At 46.6% G+C, this 22,704-nt stretch overlaps 1 protein-coding gene and 1 non-coding gene across 4 annotated transcripts in view; both read left to right on the forward strand.

Annotated features, from left to right (window-relative positions):
- Positions 1-1,153: 1,153 nt before the first annotated feature.
- LOC122094586 lies at positions 1,154-1,260 on the forward strand. Its single transcript, XR_006144901.1, has one exon. It is a non-coding gene; the product is annotated as a small nucleolar RNA R71 (small nucleolar RNA).
- Positions 1,261-21,092: 19,832 nt separating this feature from the next.
- LOC122094414 (extra-large guanine nucleotide-binding protein 3-like) overlaps positions 21,093-22,704 on the forward strand; it is an 8,513-nt gene continuing 6,901 nt past the window's right edge. Inside the window, exons 1-2 of one of the 3 annotated variants that reach the window (XM_042665210.1) lie at positions 21,093-22,351; positions 22,473-22,610. In XM_042665210.1, the coding sequence (XP_042521144.1) occupies positions 21,380-22,351; positions 22,473-22,610 (1,110 nt within the window). In that variant the 5' untranslated portion in view covers positions 21,093-21,379. The remainder of the gene's footprint in view (positions 22,352-22,472; positions 22,611-22,704) is intronic. The other 2 variants (XM_042665209.1, XM_042665211.1) reach the window with 2 other exon arrangements.

The raw sequence follows: 22,704 nt of genomic DNA on the forward strand, positions 1-22,704 counted from the left end.
CTTATCCATGGAAGTAGTCTCTTCTTTTTGTTTACCAAGCGATTAGGAAAAGGGATAGGGGAGCATAAGAACTATTAGGGTTTTGCTCTTTTTCAGAAGAATCATGTTGGTTTCCTCAACCAAATCATCTTTAGTTGCTTTAGTTCATCAGATTAACTTAGAATAAGAGGCACACTTGTGTCCTCAACAGAAGGAGAGTTAACAAGAGTAATAGATGGAGAAGATTTAGGAACACTCTGTTGGTACTCCCACTTCTAAGGGCATAAATAGCATGACATTAGTTGGAGGGCCCTTGTTGGGTCTGACCTTTACCACATTCAGTGATGCATTAGTGGGTGCTTACGAACCAACCAACTAAGGCCTAGGGTTATGCTCTGGTTGACTGGGCATTGTTCTTTTCTCCCTCTCATACAGAATTGAGACAACTTGGGTGAGTTCTCTAGTAAGATTTTGATGGCTTGTCATGAGGAGGGCTATATTTTTTTTCAAGTCACTCAATCTACTTACCTCTCCAGTGTTGGTAAACCCAGAGGGTTGTTGATAAGATGATAGGAGAGGAGGCCTAGGAAAACTAGCTTGGGGTTCTACATTTGGCCTAGGAAAAGTATTTGGAGGCAAAAGGCTATTGAGGCCTTTAGGGTCCAGGTTGACCTTGACTATGGAAATTCGAAGGCCCTGCTTGGTTACCCTAGATCCAGGAGAAATTTGGGTGATTTCTCCACCCTGGATTGTAAGTGCTACTATATGGATTATTCTGATATAAGGCATTAACACTGTCATTGGAAGTACCCCCAGAGGTGTCGGGGCATTCTTCTATAACATGTACAGGGGACTGGCACCAAGCACACATCTTAACTATATTGACTGATGATGGCTCTCTAGCAACAATAGCCTCAATCCTTTTGATTAGGCTATCCAAGTGGGCTTCCTTAGCTACTATTCCATCCACAAAATATCTTTTTCCTCCGATGGTTCTTTCACTTTCTTGGGTTGATTCCCACTCACGGGTTTTGTCAGCTAAGTCAAATAAAAATTTATATGCCTTTCCTCATCTGTAAAGGATGTGAATCCCCCAGGGCACATAGACTCTATCATTTATTCAGTTGAGTAATCAATAACCTCATAAATTATTTGTCATAAATGCCATAAGTTTAGGCCATAGTGAGGGCATTCTTGGAGTAGATCCTTGAATCTCTCTGTAAGTTTCGAAAAGGACTCACTAGGTTTTTATCTAAACTGAAGGATATCGCTTCTATGCTTATTGGTCTTATGAGTTGGAAAAAACTTCTTGAGGAAGACAACTATGAATTGTTCCCATGTGATTATAGAATTTATGGGTAATCCATACAACTACTTCTTAGCTCGGTCTTTCAATGCAAAAGTGATGAACCTAAGCTTAATAGCATCATCAGAAAGCTATTGGATCTTAATTAGAGCACATACCTCTTCAAATTTCTTTAGAAATAGGTTTGCATCCTCAAAGGTCAGCCTATAAAAGTGGGGCAACATAGAGATGTACTGAGATTTGAGTTCAAAATTATTGCCCTGGGCTTGTGGTAGAACTATGTAGGAAGGTTGGACTACTCTAGCAGGGTAGAACCTATCTTTTAGAGATTTAGGTGTAATGTTTTGCTGTTGGTCTCCCATATTGAAAGGTATTGATGAGAGTATATGTATAGGGTCACTACTTATTGGATCTCTTCTTTCTAACCGATTCTCAGTATTACGTACACACCTAGCACTCATGTGACATAAAACTACCCACAACTAGAATAAGACAACCATAAAAGAATGGATTTTTTATATTTTTTTTTAGATTTTTGTGAGCTTATCGGCAGGGATCCGAGATTTCTCAATTCTTGAGGTACTGCTACAGGGCGGAACCTGTCTTTACCATACTGTAAGGCTTGGTGACCTCCACTAATACAACCATTATTGCAAGTTGTTCTTCTCAAGAATTCAATAAATGAGGAAAGAAAAAAGAAAATAAAACACTCCGATTTACCAAAAGAAAGTGAAAAATAACCTGGAACTATCTCCCTGGCAACAGCGTCAAAAACTTATTTAAGATTTAAAAGTAACCGCAAGCATACAGATCAGTGTAGCTATAGGTCGAACACAAGGAGAGTAACTACTTTATTTTTGGCTTCTTTCAGTCACATGAAAGTATATGGATTAATTATGATGATCTACTTCTAAATACCACCCTAAAACAAATGCATCTAAAAGCATCCTAATCAACAACACATCTAGAAATTTAAATACTTCAAACCACACAAATAAAAAGTAAACAACTGAAAGTAAAAGTGCTGAAATAAAAAGCAATAAAGTAAAAGTGCTGAAATAAATAATAAAAGTGCAACTAAAAGGGAAGAAAGCTAGAGAAAGGCACACAATTAGGTTTCTCTACTTAGCCCGAGGGATGCACTGCAAATAATTCAATCTTCCCTACTTGACTAGAGAGTAACTCTTACAATGGCTTCACTACTTAGCTTTAGGGAAAGGGAGGCAAAGTAAATAACTGAAAGTAAAAGCAATAAAAGGATGGTTCCATAGCTAGAGAGGGGCAAATCCAACACAGTTTAGCCAAGGACCTTGGGGGAAAGGGAAAATAATAAAGTAAAACTGAAATTAAAAACCTAAGTTAAGAATGACTGGGGAGCCAGAAGAGGGAATGAGAGGGGGTGAGAAGACTTATGAAGAAGCCTACCTACCTGAACTTCCATACTTGAATTAAAACTTGTTGCTTCTTGATTGATTTGAAATACTACTAGCCCTAAAAATTAGATCTGGAATAAACCAAATCTGAAATTTCTAGGCCTGGAGAAGACAAATCTGAATTTGAAAACTTGTGCCCCACACTTGGTTCTTGTCACTTAGAACTAAGCCTAGAACTAGAAAGTAAAATTACAACTGAATACCATAAACAATAAACATAAAAAAGAACTTGTATTCATTAAATAAACATCCATTACATAAGTGCTTGAACCAAAAGGTAAAAGAAGACTAGAAGAAGAACTAGAGAAAACCTAGAGAAAAACTAGAGTAAAGAAAATAAAAGTGAAGTGCACCCTCTCCCCCCTTGTATGATTTTTATTTATAGGGAATAGGGGAGACGGAGTCCAATGGTTAGGTTGTGATGAGGTGGAGGGGAGAGAAGAGAGAAAGGGAGAGAATCGTAGGTAGAGGAGAGTCTCCCATGATTTAGGTTTCCTAATTAGGGTTTTTTTTAGAATCTAAGGTGATGATGTGGAGGAGAGAGAAGAGAGAAAGAGAGAGAATTGTAGGAGAGAAGAGAGCCTCCCATAATTTAGGTTTCCTAATTAGGGTTTGTTTAGATCTAAGGTGATGATCTGGAGGAGAGAGAAGAGAGAAAAGGAGTCTCCAACGATTTTCCCTTCTTTTTCCAATTTTTTCTCCTTATTTTCTTTTCTCTCTCTTCTATCTAGTACACAAACCCTTTCTTGGATGATTTCCTCTCCTTGCTTTGATCAATTTGGACATCTTCTATTTTAATTTAGAAATTCTGTCCATGCCCCTTGAGCTTTAAATAAATGGAAAATAGGAGATCTTCAACCAAATCTCCAAAAAATAGGAGATAGAATGTCTTCATCGCACAAAGGGGAGAAGAGAGAGTGTAGCACCCAAGTGTGGGTCCCTCTTTCTTTGTTGGCATCTGAAATATTTTCTTGTACCCCTGGGACAACTATAGAAGGGTTGGGCCTACATCTTGATTCTATTATGGTCCATTATTCTTTTTCTAGCCTGAAAAGAATAATCACTTTTATGGGTGCTAAAACGAATGTGTACTTTTAATGCAACACTCTTGCTCAGAATTTCATCCTCTTCGTAGCCATGAAAATAAACAAGACCTCTTTAAGTGTGAAATTGGAGATATGGTGTCCGATAGTCCCTAAGGCCTTACAAAAAGAGAGTAAACCCCAAGGTAGCTCCATTCTAAGTATATAAAAATGCATGCTTACATCCTAAGATTTCACACATAAATGTGCTCATCACTTCCTTTCTCTCAAACTTACACCCACTAATTTTCTCTTGTAGAAGAAACAACTAGTGCCATTCTTGAAGGGTCAGTGCCTCTTTGGCTTTCTTGATGGTACAAACCCGTGCTCTGATGACGCAACTGCCGCTACAGCCTGGCACTAACAAGATTCTCAACTAGTAAGTCTCACTGTCTCCTCCCTCTTTGAAGTTATCATCCCTATCATTCTTGACAAGGACACAAGTCATGAGATCTGGATAACTTTTCAAGATACTTATGGCTCGGCCTCCTCTACTAGAATGATGTCCCCTCATCTGAGCCATCAGAAGCTCCACCAAACATCAGATGAAACTGTGATAGATAAAGGCAATCACTGATGAATTGGCTGTTGCTAGGAAGCTCCTCACACCTTGGGATTTTAACATCCATGTTCTTTGCGGCCTCAAAGAAGATTTGCAGGAAATTGTTCCTTTCTTTTCACACGCACTGTGATTCCCTCCTACATAGAGCTCCACAGTCTTCTTCTAAGCCACAAGAGTATGTGTGCTTTTCATAAGCTCGGCCTATTGGACACAATTATGATGCCAATTGCCAATACTACCCAGTGACCGTCCCCTTCCTCTGGTGAGAATGGTTCTTCCGCTAACCATGGCTCTTCCAGGGGTCATGGGGGCGTGGCCGAGGAATTGGTTGTGGTTGAGGTAACTTTTTGCACCATCTGCCATTGCACCAACCATACGGCTACCACTTGCTTCTATTGCAACTCTACACCCAAAAGCAAACCAATCCCTCTCTATATAACCACACCTCTCACCCTCCATCTTACACACCCTCAGCGCACTATGCTCACCCCAACCTGTCCCTCCTCCCAACACCATCCTAACCCACCCAACAACTCCCTAACTAGGTACCTTGACACCAGTGCCTCTCACCATGTTACCCTAGACCTCCATTCCCTCTCCACCTATAACTCCTCCATAGATACAGACCAATTACAAGTTGGCATTGGTAAGGGTATTCCCATCTCCCATATTGGCTCTACCACTATTCCATCCTCTTCTCCTTCTCTTTCTTTTCATCTTTCCAATGTTTTATTTGTTCCTTATATTTCTAAGTCTCTTCTCTTAGTTTAGAAATTTACTAAAGAAAATAACATATTTTTTGAATTCCATGCTTCTCATTTTATTGTCAAGGATCAGGTAACCAAGTCAACCCTCCTCTCCGGTCTGAGTAACAATGGTCTTTACAAACTTCATGCCCCTATCCTTCCTTCTGACAATATTGTTGAGCGGACAATGCTTGACAATTGGCATCATTGCCTAGGGCATCTCCATGAGTGTCCCCTTAAGTTGATGTTACGTGAAAATAATCTCCCATGTTAGTCCACATGGTTTAGTAAAGTCTGTATCGCTTTTCAATTAGGCACGACTAGCAAATTGTCTTTAGGTTCTTCCTCATCTATCAGTTTATTTTCCCTTGATTTGGTTTATAGTGATGTTTGGGGCCCTTGTGCTACCCCTTCCCCTAAAGGTTTAAATACTTTGTCATATTTGTTGATGATTATTCAAAATATATTTGGTTTTATTCTATGGTCAAGAAATCTGATGTATTTAAAAATTTCAAGAGTTTCATGCTTTAGTTGAATGTCTGTTACACCCGTACAAAACCCCGAGCAAATTCCAAATTCTGAAAACAGGTGATGCATGCAAGGTGATCACTACTGGTAGCTTGTGGATGTCTCAGTTCATTGCATGAAAGGGTTACAAACCACCCAAGAGGTAAGTGTAAGTCCTCTCTCATTGAAGGGAATAATCTCGAACTCTAGTAATGAGATGCACCAAGAAAGGGCCCACACACTTTTAAACACCTAAGGAACCCTCCTCACAGATAATAGACCTTATTCCACCTAATGTGGACCTAAATAACCCACATCGACTCATGGGCATTAGCCAAGGAACACCCACCGGTGAGTGTACTGGCCAGAATTGGATTATTTTACCATGGGGCCCAATCCCTCACACCTGTGAATCTCAAACCACTCCCAAATGTTGGGACAACTTTTTGGGAAGTAGATTAATGTATCGGGACACCTCGAGGTGGGCCCGTTATTACAAAATGACCAATTAACCTGGTAATGAGTGAAAACTCATTATCATCCCAAACAGCCTTTAGATAACTTAAGTGGCTATAAATAGAAGCTCTTGCCATTCTTTTCCCTTTACCTACCAAGTTAGGGAGAGAGAAGGAGGGGGAGAAAGAAGAAGGAGAAGAAGGAGAAGAAGAGCAAGGGAGGAGGAAGGGGGGGGGGAGTAAGGATCCTATCAACTAAGGTAAGTTCCATTCACTCTACCCCCTCCATACACTCTCTCTCTCTCTCTCTCTCTCTCTCTCTCTCTCTCTCTCTCTCTCCACCAAGCCAAGTGTGAACCCCCAACCGAATTCTAACTACTCACCCATAAAGACCATGAATTGGGAAGGGGAATTGATGTAGGGGACTTTCCTAGCAAGACTAATGGCTCAATGTGAGTCCATGGACCTTACCTTATGAAATCCCCACCTAAAATCCCAATTTGGGCAAATAAACCCTAGAATAGTGAACTTTGCCCATATTCTCTACAATTAATCATTCTAATTAACATTGGGTTGGGGAAAATGAAATTTAATACATGTATGGGGGTTTAGGGTGATCACATGAGTCATTAGTGGTCTTGACATGAACCCTAACCGAAATCCTCACAATGTAAGTTAACCTAGACTTCCAAAAATGGGAAAATGAGTGAATATTGTTAGCCTAAGCTATCTAACTCACTAATTTCACTAAACTTAAGCTAAGTGTGTTAGTGCTTCTTACATGTGAACCAACCCTATAATCATAAATCCCAACTTGTAAGCAATTCAAAAAAATGAAAAGTGAGAAATGAGGTTGGGATTGGCACCACACATGGAATCACACAAACACCGGGCACTCAAAAGGACCCACGTGGCCTGTGGAGTGAAACTGGGTAGAGAAACCCTAGTTTTTTTGGTTCATCGATTGATGGTCACTGTACCAGCTAGTGAGCATCCATCGATGAACCCTGTAGATGTAAAAATTGGGTTTTACCCACTCTCGGTTTCAATAGGCGGTGAACTCATCGATAAGTGCACACCAGTCAGTGAGCATCCCCCGATGAACCACCAAGCACATTGTTTTGACCATAGTTTTGATTGGTCAATTGAATTATAAGAAGACATTCCCTATGCTTGATCATTGACCTAAAACCCCTTTGTTTCTAATAAATAAAGACATCATGCGGTAAGGCTCGCACCGCTAAGCGGTGCCCATCTACCAGTGACCTTATTGAATCTATGTTCCAATTTTAGTTTAGGATTATAATTAGAATATAATTAAAATAATTTAAGGATATAATTTTCAACTTATGTCCCTTTAATTGGTTAGAAACCTAATCTACTCGGCGAGGTACATGATTAAGGGAATTTAGCGAACAATTGATTTCAGGTTTCCAGGTGAGAGGGTGTTGTGAACTATTTTATAGAGTGTTTATAACATGTTATCCATGCACATGTTCGTGATAGTTGCATGTTAAACTTGCTTTCTGATTGAATATTGAATTACGGACATTGATGTTGATATTTTTGTTTACAACTGCTATACGTATGGTCATGACCAATTGCATATTATGACTGTGCTCTATTGGTTAATGTTGATTTGCATAGTAGTGTGAATGAAGTGTGTAAGTGGGATGCAGGGTAGCCGAAGGTTTGGTTCTGGCACTGTATACCACTGTTATACGTATGGTCATGACCAATTGCATATTATGACTTTGTTCTATTAGTTAATGATGATGTTGCATGTGTGTGTGAGATGCAGAGTAGCCGAAGGTTTGGTTCCGGCACTGCATACCCAAGGTGTGTGTGAGTGTGTTGGGGTGATTGGGATACAGGGTGGCTGAAGTTTGGTTTTGGCATTGCATTTCCATAGTGTGTGAGTGTGGGTTACATTGTAGCCGAAGGTTTGGTTCTAACACTGTATGCCCACGGGATGTGTGAGTATGCTTATGATGTGACATATATCATGATAGATTGCATTAGGCTAGAAGTACCACCCTGGTGCTACAACCTTTGCCTATAGGAGTTTAAGTATTGGCTAATCCTACAGTCCGATAACAGAGGTTGGGGAAATTTCCATTGACCGAGGTGAGTGGATGATTGCGTGGTGACAAACCCTTATCACAATGTTAGATTCAGTGTTGTGTTATATCCTTCATAGGAAGTTGGATTCGATGTAGTGATAATATGAGGGATTAGTAATAAAGGTTTACTGGGTACTGAAGTAGCCATGTAGGGATCGGTATGCTCCTAATTCGCAATTAACTTGCATCCTTGGGAACCGATAATGAACATTCGTGACTGGGGATACCACCTATGTTGTCATAGCACTAAGACCTATTATGGATTCAAAAATTGTTGATTAGAATGCATCGGGGTAGGTGAATTACCCGGGTGTTACAACCCTTGACAATAGAGGTTTCTCTATCTCTCTCTCTCTCTTTACAAAAAGAAATAAAAACTGAAAAAGGTTTACGTTGGAAGATTACCAACCTGAATATTTATGGGTTGTTGCTAATACGATAACTAGAAGTAGTAGCTAAAGGTTTAGTGGAAGATTAATAGGATAAGATAAAGAAACTGATTATTGTTTGGAAGAATCACTTTTTCTTGTTAGTTTCCTACCAGAGAAGGGATCAGCAGAACCCAATCCTGAATTTAACCAATTCGGAGCAACATATCCATGCTGTGTTATAAGGATGCGACTGAGAGGTAGTTTAGGTACATTGTCAGACCTCTCTGGAGTTTTGTCAATGGTCGTTGGAGGCTTCATCGATTGTCACCAGAGTGATGGTTCACATCATAATGCTGCAGATAGTTAGGGTCATTGTCCGTGCTTAGGGAAGAAAAAGGAAGAATTTTGGATTTGGATTGAAAAGGTCGAATTGGTGGTTCAGGTACATGAAAGGATATATTTGTCTTAAAAAAATTCTACCACATGATGTCACTACTAAACAGTTTTTGATTAACGGAGTTGATATAGACCTAAAAGTAGGGGACAATGTAATTTTCAGTTTAATGAGAGATGATTCTAATAGTAGGGTACACTATAGGGGAGGCCACTATAACTGGACTGGACTCATTTGCTATGCAATAGAGGTGGCATTTTAGATATAACGCCTAAAACACCTCAATGCATGCACCCATGTGTTGAGTTTCGTGCCAAAATGCTTTAGAGCGTTGAATCTGAGTTTCTGCTTTTATTGCACAGTACAAGAGCCGATTCCACTGTCATTACCCCCTTTTAAGGTTTTAATTAGGTACTTTTAAATGAACGAAAAGTTGATTTTTCCCCCGCTTAGGGTCTCTTTTGGTAATTTTGAAATTTCTAACTACTTTTTTTTTTTTTTTCTTAGGTTTGTCAAACCTTCGGACCGTTACCATCCACTTCCACTCCACCTCGAAAGTTTTTATTCCACATTCTAATCATTATTAATAAGTCTTACAAAGAAAAAACAAATCATTATTATTAAGAGATATTACCGTCGAGCATGCCCCGGCCCCACAACGGCCTGGCCCCCACTTGATCAGACTCACTTCGTCTGGCCAAAGAAATATGGGGTTTGGTGGCAGCTGTCCATCAATGGGCCCTTGTAATAAAAAATTTCCAAACCCATCCATCCGCAGTACAAAACTAAACTAACCTTCATGGCCGACTTTCTTCCGATGTTGGGCTCTGTCTTCGAGCTTCACCCCGGTCCTTTTTCCCTCTGCAGCTTTCATTCTCTCTCTTCTTCATTTCCTCGTTGATGGAGAAATCAGAAAGCATTAGCTTCCGCTTCTAAGAGCATCGAAAGCTAATAGAAGGAAATTCCCAGATTCGAGCTCAGAGTCGCTTTGAAATTTTCTTTATTTCAAGGATCTGACTTTCTTGCACAACTCGCCTTTTTTTTTTTGAGTTCTTTACGTTGTCTTCTGTTACTGCCAAAAACCCCGTGAGTTGGTCCTGCACAAGCACAGACGGCAGAGGCCCGGAGCTTTGTCCGAGGTTAGTCCTCCGACGCTCAAGTTAGGGTCGGCCGCAAAATTTTCAGTAAGGGAGTAATGGTGATGGTATGAATGCTTACCTTCTTCCTTCTTCTCGGCCCCCTTATATGGTTCCTGGGGTCTAGGGTTTTCTCTTGCCTTTCCCCTGTCCTTCTCCAATACGGCCGTCCTTCTTGTGAGGAATATTCCCTTCATGCAAACGACGTGATCGAACGTGATTGAGTCATTGGAATCCTTATCTGGTGGGCGACACGTGTCATTTCCCCACTGAGAGATCAATTTGGCTGTATCGAGAGCCCCCTTACTCCCACTAGGAGTCTCTTCCTGTGGGAGTAACCAAATTTTTCACAATCATAGCTCTTTTCTTCATCACTTCCTTTTTTCCTCTTTTTCTTTTTCTTTTTCTTTTTTTTTTTTCTTTTTTTTTGCCTTCGGCCTTAGCCTTGCTTGCGACCGAGGCCTGCGGTCAGTCGAGGTAAAGACCTTCTGCCGGCTCGGCTCGGCCTTACTCTGAGCCCCCAGCCGAGGTGAGGGGACCTTCGGTCAGGTCCGTTCGACTTTGGCCTTACTCTGAGCCCCCAGCCGAGGTGAGGGGACCTTCGGTCAGGTCCGTTCGACTTTGGCCTTACTCTGAGCCCCCAGCCGAGGTGAGGGGACCTTCGGTCAGGTCCGTTCGACTTTGGCCTTGCTCTGAGCCCTCAGCTGAGGTGAGGACCCTCAGTTAGGTCCGTTCGACTTTGGCCGAACTCCCAACCGAGAGGGGGACCCTCGGTCAGGTCTGTTCGGCTTTGCCCAAACTCCCAATCCGAGGTGGGGACCCTCGGTCAAGTCCGTTCGGCTTTGGCCGAACTCCCAACCGAGAGGGGGACCCTCGGTCAGGTCCATTCGGCTTTGGCCGAACACCCAACCGAGAGGGGGACCCTCGGTCAGGTCCGTTCGGCTTTGGCCGAACTCCCAACCGAGAGGGGGACCCTTGGTCAGGTTCGTTCGGCTTTGGCCGAACTCCCAATCCGAGGTGAGGACCCTCGGTCAGGTCCGTTCAGCTTTGGCCGAACTCCCAATCCGAGGTGAGGACCCTCGATCAGGTCCGTTCGGCTTTGTCTGGACTCCCAACTGAGAGGGGGACCCTCGATCAGGTCCGTTCGGCTTTGGCCGAACTCCCAACCGAGAGGGGGACCCTCGGTCAGGTCCGTTCGGCTTTAGCCGAACTCCCAATCCGAGGTGAGGACCCTCGGTCAGGTCCGTTCGGCTTTGGCCGAACTCCCAACCGAGAGGGGGGACCCTCGGTTAGGTCCGTTCGGCTTTGGCCAAACTCCTAATCCGAGGTGAGGACCCTCGGTCAGGTCCGTTCGGCTTTGGCCGAACGCCCAATCCGAGGTGAGGACCCTCGGTTAGGTCCGTTCGGCTTTGGCCGAACTCCCAACCGAGAGGGGGACCTTCTGTCAAGTCCGTTCGGGCGCAAACCTCGAGGGTTCGTACTCTGACGTGGCGGCGCCACTAATGCTCAGGTAGTCGTACCGTCTTTCTCCCCATCTATATAGTGTGGGGGGCCATTTGTGGGGCACTTTTCTTTTTTCCTTCGGAGAGCTTACCTTCGGCCTTGGTGTTCGTTTCGAAGAGCTCGTCTTCGTCTTGATTTTCCTTAGTTTAGCGACACCCAAAAAGTAAGTTAATGTCTTCCTTGTCGGGCTACAGCCCATCGTCCTCCGAGAGGATGAGGCCAAACCGTAGGCATAGAAGTCCAGGGGAGGTTCGAGGGATGTCCTTGGATTCAACTGACTCTCCCTCTTCCCGCGACTCATCGTCCACGGCCTCACCGTCTAGGTCCGAGGGTGGCTCCAACGGTGCAGGATTCAGGGAGAGGGTGCTCGATTCCCGAGCTCAGACCCAGGAGCCCTTAGAAGTGGAGGCTCTCAACATCGTATCCACGATGGACGAGCCAGAACTGGAGGAGCTGAGGGCCTCCTTCGGTGTTTCGGACGCTTTCGAGCTCCGTCTGCCCAGACCATCCGACCGAGCCAGCTATCGGAACTCCGAGGAGTTGTGCTTGTACAAGGAGGCGTTCAAGGCTGGCCTTCAGCTGCCCCTCCACCCCTTCTTCACCCGAGTGTTTCGGCACTATGGGGTATGTCCGACCCAACTGACACTGAACGGGTGGCGACAAGTACTCAGCTTCATCGTCTTCTTCGTAAGGCACCAGAGGCCTCTCTCCCTCCCCCTCTTCATTAACTGCTATCTCCTTCAGGCCTGCAAGGGGCTTTCGGGTTGGTATTACTTTTGCCCCCGAAAGGACCTTCGGCTTCTAAAGGGTTACCCGACTTCCATCCACGAGTGGAAGGAGAAGTTTTTCTTTGTGAGATCGTCCGAGGGGGTGCCCTTCGGCACTGTTTGGGATATCCCGGACCTTAGGGAGGTGAACTCCACCCCTGCCCTATTCAGGGCAGATGCGGAGTCGTTGGCGATGGCGAGGCGGCAAGAAGACTGTCCTCCAGTCGAGGCTAACTGCCTCAAGTTCGACGCCATACTCTTTAGATTCGGGCTTAGCCCGGGTGAGTTAGGCTAGCCTCCGTTTGCTTCCTTCGGGTGTCGGTGCTTCGTACTGACTCCCATCGTTTCTTTTTACAGTGCAAGTCTCCAAGGCCGAGGCTAGGGCTACCGCTGCGGCAAGGCAAGCACAAATCAAGGAGGCCAAGGCGCGGGACGCCCAACAGCAGCCGAGGCCAAAGTGGAAGGAGAAGAAGGGGCCATCCTCCGAGACCCCGAAGAAGAGGCCCAAAGTTGAGGGGCCGAGCGCCGAGGTAGTCCAGGGCCTCGCTGCTCTGGGCCATGACGGGCCTTCGCAAGACCCCTCCCCCGCCGCGACCTCCAGAGGCCCGAGGGTGGCGACCGTGAGGGCCGAAGTGGGGTTTGTCCCTCAATGGTCGGTAAAGGAGGACGACACGCTGGCCGTCGGGCGAGTTGCTCGTGAGCTGGTGATGAAGGGGAGTCTTCCCCGAGACGCCGCTGAGGCTCAGAAGCAAGGGACGGCGGCTATGATCACGAATGCTTGCATCTTCATAGCTGGGGTAAGCTTCGGTCCCCCAACCCTCTTCTTTTTTTTTCTTGTCTTAGCATTCTGACCTTCGGTGTTTCATGTAGGCACAAAATCAGATGGGTCAACTGGCAGCTCTGGCCAAAGCTATGTGCCGAGACCTCGAGGTCGTTGAGCGAGAGAAGGCCGCCCTGGAGAACGAGTGCTCGATCCTCCTCGAGAAGGTGGAGCACTTGGAGAAGGACCTCGTCTTCGCACGTCGAGAATGCGAACAGAAGCTCACGGAGCTGAAGTCGCAGATGAAGGCTCGAATTCAGGAGGCCGAGGCCTGAGGGGTCGAGGAGTATCGGTCCTCCGAGGACTTCAGGGAGGAGATAAAGCGCGCCATCACCCCGGGGTTCACAATGGGCGCTATCGAGGTCCGAGACTGGGTCCTCGAGCATTACCCCGGGGTCTCCTTCGAGGACAGCAGGCTCATCTTCGAGGAGGACGATGTTGAGGCGGCCCCATCAGCCACCGAGGTTACCGATGCCAATGGCGGAGGCTACAACGAGGAGGGTGAGGTTCAGCTGCACCGAGAGGTCCCTCCGACTCCCGACCATGGAGGTTCGGATCAGGAGACCCTCCAAGCCGAAGAAGAGGCCGCGAACCCAATGGACGCCCCTTGAGGTCACCTCGGGTCTCAGGTCAGATAACCCCCTTTTCTTTTTGTTTTTGTTATCAGCCTTCGTGCTTCTTGTAATCTTGGCCTTTGGGCCTTATGAATGAATGAATGAACTCTTTTTGCTCCCAACTTTCATTTTTTCTCGCCTTCTGTGTCCCTTTGAGTAAGATAGTCTTTAGTCCGTAGATAGGCGCAAAGAGGCCGAAACCCCTCGTTGCCTACCTTAGGGTCCGCCTTCCTACTTGAGCACGGCTCGGTCCTGCCCCCTCGGCTTATCTGATAGGTTTCCTGAGTCCGAGGACTGGACTTGAGGGACTTGAAGCAAGTACTAAGTGGTTTTCACCAAGTGTCCCTCCTCAGCTCCAGCCGAAGGGTCTGTTAGACTGGCATGGATCCGAGATCTAGCTGAGGGCCGACCCTACGAATATCAAGCGGTTTTCACTAAGTGTTCTCCCTTGGCTCCAGTCGAAGGGTCTGTTAGACTGGCATGGATCCGAGACCTAGCCGAGGGCCAACCCTTCGACAGTCGTTGCTCCCGACAGTCGATTACCTTTGGTCAAGTTCCTTCGGCTCTGGGGTTGGGTCACAGGCCGATGGTGGGACCCTCAGTCAGGTCGGCCCAGCCTTGCCCGTGCCTCGGCCGAGGAGTGGATGCTAGCCTGCAAAGCTTGTTCTCTGCCTGAGCCCCCTGACCAAGGCGAACACCTTCAGCCAGTTCGGCTCGGCCTTTGCCTGAGACCCCGGCCTAGGTGATGACCTTCGGTCAATTCTGCTCGGCCTTTTCTTGAGCCTTGACTGAGGTGTCATCCTTCGATAAGCTCTGCTCGGCCTCCGCCTGAGACCCCGACCGAGGTGAGGACCTTTGGCCAGCTTGTCTCGGCTTGTCTGGGCGCCCGACAGAGGTGAAGACCTTCGGCCGTAACCGTTCAGTAGAGTTAAAGGTCATCAGACTGGAGAATTCCTCTCCATTGCCGTAAACCAGCTTTCGTATTATCCATGAATAAAATCTTCCAGAGTTTAGGATGAGGAATTACAACTTAAAAGTGCATAAGAGCGAAAATTGCAAAAAACTACAAAAGACAAGTGTGCGTGCTCGCCACTTCACTACTAATGGAATTTTCTTAAGTTTTGAGAGTTCCACGATCGGGGTACCCTTCCTCCCCCCATAGTCTCCAGGTGATAGGACCCTGGTCGTATTACCCTCGAGACTCTATAGGGTCCTTCCCAATTTGGATCTAGCTTCCCTTGATGTCTCGGGTCCGATACTTCTGCCCTTCTGAGGATGAGGTCACCCTTCCTGAACTCGTTCTTTCGAACTTTGGTGTTGTAGTGCCTCGCGACCCTCTATTGGTAAGTGGCGATCCTTTCTTGCGAAGTGTCTCTGATTTCTGCCAAGAGGTCTAGATTCGCTCGGAGCCCTCCATCATTTTCATCTTCATTGTAGTATTGAATCTGATGGGTAATGGCCCCTATCTCCACTGGAAGTACAACTTCAGTGTCGTATATTAACATGAAGGGTGTTTCTCCGGTGGCTAATCTCTCAGTAGTGCGGTAAGCCCAGAGGATGTGGTGCAACTCGTCTACCCATAGTCCTTTGGCGTCATCTAGTCTCTTTTTTATTCCTTGAAGTAGTGTACGATTGGTTACCTCTGTCTGCCCGTTGGCCGGTGGATAACCGACGGAGGTTTTCCTGTGGTCGATGCCGAGGGCCTCACAGAACGAACCGAAGGTCGGATTGGAAAAATGAGTTCCATTGTCCATCACGACAACCCGAGGGATTCCAAATCTATAGACTACCGCCCTTTGGAAGAAGTCCCTTACGTTCTTTTCGGTTATCGTCGCTAGGGCTTCGGCTTCTGCCCACTTCGTGAAGTAGTCGACTGCCACCATGGCAAACTTCCTTTGTCTCGTGGCTAGGGGGAATGGGCCTAGGATGTCGATTCTCCACATGGCGAATGGTATTGGGCTCGATAAGGATGAGAGCTCGATAGAGTGTAGCCTAGGCACGGGGGCGAACATCTGGCACTTGACGCACTTCCTGACTAGTGATTCTGCGTCCTTCCTCATTGTCGGCTAGTACAGGCCCTACCTTAGCACTTTTTGTGCCAAGGCCCGGGCTCCTAGGTGTTGGCTGCATATCCCTTCATGCACCTCCTAGAGTGCGTACTCGCCGTCAACGGAATCCAGACACTTGAGGTATGGTAAGGTGAACCCTATCTTATATAGTGTTTCGTCCTTCAGGAAGAAGCGTGCCGACCTCATTCTTATTTTTCTTGCCTCGTCCCTATTCTCTGGGAGCTTTCCTTTCTTGAGGTATTCGATTATGGCATCCATCCAACTTTGGCCGTTTTCACCTACAGGTAATACCTCTCGGGGTTTTTTGATGCTTAGCTGTGATAGCACTTTGAAATACACCGATCGTCCAAGATCTGCGAAGTCGGAGATGGCCAGCTATGACTGTGCATCTGCACTAGCATTCTCTTCTCGTGACACCTGCCTTACCTCAAATTCCTTGAAGGTCGCTACCCTGTCTCACACCGTCTTCAAATATTCGACCATCCTTTGTTCTTTGGCCTCGTAGTCTCCATTCACCTGTCGTACCATGAGCTGGGAGTCGCTATGCACTACCAGCTCCTTTACCATCAAAGGCCGAGCCAGATTAATTCTGGCTATTAACGCTTCGTATTCTGCTTCGTTGTTGGAGGCGTCGAAGTTGAAGCGTAGGGCGTATTCTATTTTGAAACCCTCGGGGCTGACCAACATGATTCCTGTGCCGCTTCCTGCACTGTTGGAAGCCCCATCCACGTACAACGTCCAAGCCTCTTCTCCTCGGTCCTCGGCAAACTCCTGGGGGTCGTCGGGGAGTGTCATCTAGGTTATGAAGTCCGTGAGGGCCTGTGCTTTAATTGTGGTTCTCGGTTTGTACTGGATGTCGAATTCTTCCAACTCTATGCCCCCAGTTTACCAGGCGACCGGACATATCCGGGTGCTGTAGTATCTTCTTCAGGGGCTGGTCGGTGAGTACGCATACCGTATGTGATTGAAAATATGGTCTCAGCTTTCTTGCCGCTGTCACTAGGGCATACGCCACTTTCTCTGCCTTTCTGTATCTTGTTTCGGCATCTAGAAGGGTTCGGCTGACATAGTATATTGGCCGTTGTTGCCTTCCTTCTTCCTTCGTCAGTACGGCGCTTACCGCCATTGCCGATACAGCAAGGTATAGCTGCAAGGTGTCCCCGGTGTTCGGCTTCGTCAGCAGCGGGGGTGCGGCCAAGTACTCCTTCAATTGTTCAAAAGACTTTTCACACTCCTCCGTCCATTCGAACTTTTTGGTCCCTTTCAGTGCTTTGAAGAAGGGGATGCATCTATCTGCAGACCGAGACATGAATCGCCCGAGGGCGGCGACCTGACCCGTTAGCTCCTGGACTTGCTTCACATTCTGGGGTGACCTCATTCCCGAATGGCTTGTATTTTAACCGGGTTGGCTTCAATTCCTCTCCCTGAGACGATGAAGCCGAGGAACTTTCCCGAGGCTACTCCGAATGCGCATTTTGTTGGGTTCAGCTTCATGCCATACCGTCTCAGCACCTGGAACGCCTCTTCCAAGTCTTGGATGTGTCGTTCCGCCTTCAGGTTTTTACGAGCATATCGTCCACATATACCTCCATGGTTTTGCCGATCATCCCTTTGAAGATTTTATTCACCAACCTTTGATAGGTGGCCCCTGCATTTTTTAGCCCGAAAGGCATGACCTCATAGCAGTACAGCCCACCCTCAGTTATGAAGGATGTTTTCGGGATATTGACCTCGGACATTTTGATTTGATTGTACCCCGAGTATGCATCCATAAAGCTCAGCGCCTCGTATCCCGCCGTGGCATCGATGAGGAGGTCTATCTTCAGCAGGGGGTATGCGTCCTTCGGGCATGCCTTATTTAGGTCGGAGTCGATGCAGATCCTCCACTTCCCGTTTGCCTTCGGGACCATTACCACGTTGGATATCCACTCAGGGTACTGGATCTTGCGGATGAACTGGGCCTTCAGTAGCTTCTCCACTTCCTCGTCTATTTTCTACTACCTTTCGGGAGCAAAAGTCCTCTTCTTTTGCTGCACCGGCTTCTTCATTGGGCTAACATTCAGATGATGTTCTATCACCTCTCGATCTATCCCGGGCATATCCGAAGCCGACAAGGCGAAGACGTCAGCGTTGTTCCATAGGAATGAGATGAGTCTTTCTCGCTGCAATCTTGGCATGGTAGCCCTTATCTGAAATTACCGAGCGTCATCCCCCTCTTCGGCTTCAACTTGCACCAAATCTTCGGCCGGCTCCCCCGGTTGATAATTGGCATCATCGCGCAGATCCTCTATTGGGAGCGCCTCGCCCGCCTTTTCTTTTCCCCATAAGGTAGTGGCGTAACACCTCCGGGATGCCTCTTGGTCGCCTCGACACTCCCCGACACCATTCTTGGTTGGGAATTTCATCTTGAGATGGGGTGTGGAGACGACAGCCTTTAGTAGGTTCAATCCAACCCTTCTTAGTATGGCATTGTATGCCAATGTAATGCCCACCACCAGGAAGTTGATCATGACCGTCGTTTGGCAATCTCCGGTGCCGGCTCTTACCAGCAACTCAATTGACCCTTCCACCTTCACTGGGATGCCGGAGAATCCCTACAACGGGTGTTTGACCTTCTTTAACTTTCCCTTGTCTAGGCCCATCTTCGGGAAAGCTTTAAGGAATAGGATATCAGCTGAACTGCCGTTATCCACTAAGATCCTCTTCACTTTGCAATCCGCTATGGTCATGGTGACAACCAGGGCATCGTCATGTGGAGTATGTACCCCTTCCAGATCATCATCTGAGAAGGAGATAACTGTCCCCGTCCTCGCCTTCTTGTTCGGTCATTCCGCCATATGTACGCTTCTTGCGTAGGCCTTCGCTTTCCTGGCAGAGACTGAACTCTCTCCAGCGGATGGGCCTCCACAGATGGTCGTTATAACTCTAGTTGGGCTCTTATTCTCATCTCGGGGGCGACGCTCAGCTTCCTCGGGTGTCTGGTTCCTTCGCCGCTCCTGATTGCCTCTACGGGCGAGCCCCCTTCTCTCATAGCGACCTCCACCATCTCTCCGACGGTTATCCCTTCGGCCATTACTGTCTGGGGCATCCTCCTTTTCGCGGTCTACAAATCGGCCTAGATATCCCCTTCGGATCATCCCTTCTATCTCCCCCTTGAGGTGCCAATAGTCTTCGGTGTCGTGGCCATGGTCTCTGTGGAAGTGGCAATATCTGTCCATGTTGCGTCTCTCGGGGTGTCACCCCATCTTTCCTAGCCACTTCATGGCCCTGGCATCCGGGGAATCCTTTATTTGCATTAGTACCTCTGTTCGCCTTCGGTTCAGGGGTGCGTATTTCTCAAACTTCCTTGGTGGACTGGGGGCCTGACCGTGCTCAGACTTTCGTCTTTTGCCTTCTTCGGAGGGTTTGTCGTAAGCCCTTGAGAGCCTCTTTCTTACCGCCTTTCTTTCGGCTTCTTCATCGGCCTGGAGGGTCTCTTCCATCTGGATGTACTTATCGCATCGTGCTCTCAGCTCGGTTAGATTCCTAGGTGTATGCTTCTCTAGGGACCTCTTCAACTCCTTATCCTTGACGCTTCCTAACAGGGCCGTGAACTCTTCCTTCGGGTCTAGGCCTTTGATTGTGATCTTCTCTTGTTGAATCGCTTCATGTAGTTCCGCAGCGATTCCTCTTCTTGTTGCTTGACGTTGGTCAAGTTCAACGTAGTCTTCTGAAGGGGCTGGCTACTAGAGAATCCCTTCACAAAGAAGTAACTTAGGTCGCTGAAGCTATGGATCGACTTCGTCGGTAGACGGTTGTACCATAGCCTTGCCGCTCCTCTGAACGTCAATGGTAGGGCACGACACATGATGTTTTCCGAGACCTGATGGAACTGTATGGCGACCTTAAAGCCTTCTAGGTGATCGACGGGGTCCCCAGACCCGTCATAAGTGTCATACTTGGGTAGGCAAAAGCCAATCGGGAGCGGGTCCCTCATGACCTCGTCAGCTAGAGCTGTGTCATTGGTGAGGTCCGGCTCGCGAGTCCCCGTCTGATTTTCTGCCACCTTCTTGATCTCATCCTTCAGGTCTAGGATCATCTGCTTTAATCCCGAGTCCTCGGGCCTCTGTTTGTCTCTTTGGTGTGGATCCCCATGTGGGTCTCTGGCGGCGCATTGCGTCCTGCCTCGGGGTGCGGGACTCTCCCTCCTCGCTCGGTTTCGAGGGTTACGACTGGCCCTTGTCGATCCTGTATTGCTCCGGTCTTCGTCTCGAACCCTCTCAAACTGGACGTGGGGGCCTGGGGGTGCTCCGCCGGTCTTCTGAGAGACAGCTTTGGAGACCTCCCTTATAGTCTCGGCCATCCGGTCATATTTGTCTGGAGGGCTTCGAATTGCTCCCTCGTCACGTACTCCTGCGCTGCAGGAGGCTGATGATTACTGTCTTCACATACTGAATATCCAGCCGAACGTTGGTACCTTACGGATACTTCTTGATCGTCATTGCCCCTTTCTCGTCCTATCTCCGCCGAGGGAGGAAGCCCCCCTGAAGGTTCTTCCCCCATGTCCATGTTGGACGCTGCTCTTGTCCTTTTGCGGTTGTAGGTTCTCCCCACCATTACTGTCGTTCCCACGGACGATGCCAATCTGTTGCTGCCAAAAATCCCGTGAGTTGGTCCTGCACAAGCATAGACGGCAGAGGCCCAGAGCTTTGTCCGGGGTTAGTCCTCCGACACTCAAGTTAGGGGTATGCTTACCTTCTTCCTTCTTCTCGGCCCCCTTATATGGTTCCTGGGGTCTAGGGTTTTCTCTTGCCTTTTCCCTGTCCTTCTCCAATACGGCCGTCCTTCTTGTGGGGAATATTCCCTTCATGCAAACGACGTGATCAAGCGTGATTGAGTCCTTGGAATCCTTATCTGGTGGGTGACACGTGTCCCGGGGGCGACACGTGTCCTTTCCCCACTGAGAGATCAATTTGGTTGTATCATCTCCCTTCGTAAGTCCATTCGGTTGTTCTACGTGTTTTTTTTTTTTCCGTTAATTATTCTTAATAATTTGTTAAGCTTCTTCTTTGACCATGAAGTTTTCAATGTTAGTACTTTATTCACCCAAAAAAAATTGGACTTCGATCCTAGTGGAAAATATGCCTTTATTGAATCCGTCTTCGTTTCGGTTTTGATGGTAAATCTCTGTTCTTTATTACTTATCTTGAACTGTAGAGAAGTATGTTTGACTCATTGTTTTCGATAAATTTGTAACAATTTTTGTTTGAATTTGAAGGTATTTAATGGAAGGGCCTACTTGACCGTAAAGATACCTGGTTTGGATTGTAACTTTCTTGTTTAAGTAGCAAAGACTTCATAGCAGCCGTAATTTGACTTCCTCCTGGTTTTTTTTGAGTTTGCAAAGTTGTATGCTTGCTTCACTGGTTTATACAGAATGAATTAAAGCTGTTCTGTAGTTATTAGTGTCTGAAATTTGAGATATTGTACACTACACTAGTTTAGATTAGTTTGCTTTGTTGTTTTGGGAGACATGGCGGAAAGAGCTGCAGAGAACTGGAAAGAGTTGGTGAAAAAGATGCTCCCAGTTGGAGCTTCTCTGCCTGATGGATCAGAGGATCTAGATTACTCAATTGCTATGGAATATGAAGGCCCACCTGTCTCCTATGAGGTTCCTAGGGTTGAACCATTAGATGTAAATTATCCCTCAATTCCTACAGCATCAATGTCAGAATCATTCTCTGATTCACGCAGAGTAGCGATCTGTACAACTCCCTCTGTAATTGAACCAACCCCTTTCCCTGTCTCTAGAATTGCTGGTGTTACAAGCTCTCCTGTTCAAAGTCCTCGGGTATCAGGTAGCTCGGAATCTGTAGTATCTGTTTTGCAGAATCACGAGTTCTCGTCAGCGTCCCCTTCGGCTTCTCCGGGTTCAGTTCACAACCCTCCAAGTAACCGTCCTAAGCAAGTGGTAAATGAAGTGAAGAGAATCCCAATGGTAACATTCAATACCGTTGATAAATGTGAAAGAGAAGTGGTTGATGTCGAAAAACCAGTCTTTCCTGAATATGTTGTGGTTTCTAAGAAGGAAAAGGTGAAGAGGGTTTGTTTTAGGTGTCAGAAGGGGAAATGGGAAAGCAAGGAGGCTTGCTTGGTTTGTGATGCTAGGTATTGCAGTAATTGTGTGCTCAGAGCCATGGGGTCGATGCCTGAAGGGCGTAAATGTGTTACTTGTATAGGTCAGCCAATTGATGAATCTAAGCGGTTGAAATTGGGGAAGTCTTCAAGGGTTTTATCACGGTTGCTCAGTCCCTTGGAAGTGAAGCAAATAAGTAAAGCAGAGAAAGAATGTCCTGCAAATCAACTTAGACCAGAACAGCTGATAGTGAATGGAGTACCCCTGAGACCAGAAGAAATGGCAGAACTACTCTCGTGCCCATTGCCTCCACGAAAGCTGAAGCCTGGAAGATATTGGTATGACAAGGAATCAGGTCTGTGGGGAAAGGTAAGTGCTCCTGGAATCCAGTGTAGTTAGTTAAATTCTCTGCTGTTTTATCTCCTGGATATATGTCTGCCCTTTCCTGTGGTGAGATGGAGCTTTAAAATCCTTACTCTTCATATTGCAGGAGGGTGAAAAGCCAGATAAAATCATTAGCTCAAACTTGAATTTCTCTGGGAAGCTTAAACACAATGCAAGCTATGGGAACACTGAAGTTTTCATTAATGGAAGGGAAATTACAAAAATTGAATTGAGAATCTTAAAGGTAGACAATTTCTTTGAGTTCTTCTTCTTCTTCTTTATGCTTTGTTTAATGAAAAAAAAAAAAAAAGGAGCCTAATTGGGACTGGTTTTTCCAA

The sequence above is a fragment of the Macadamia integrifolia genome, chromosome 11, assembly GCF_013358625.1.
Source record: "Macadamia integrifolia cultivar HAES 741 chromosome 11, SCU_Mint_v3, whole genome shotgun sequence".
Taxonomy (NCBI): domain Eukaryota; kingdom Viridiplantae; phylum Streptophyta; class Magnoliopsida; order Proteales; family Proteaceae; genus Macadamia; species Macadamia integrifolia.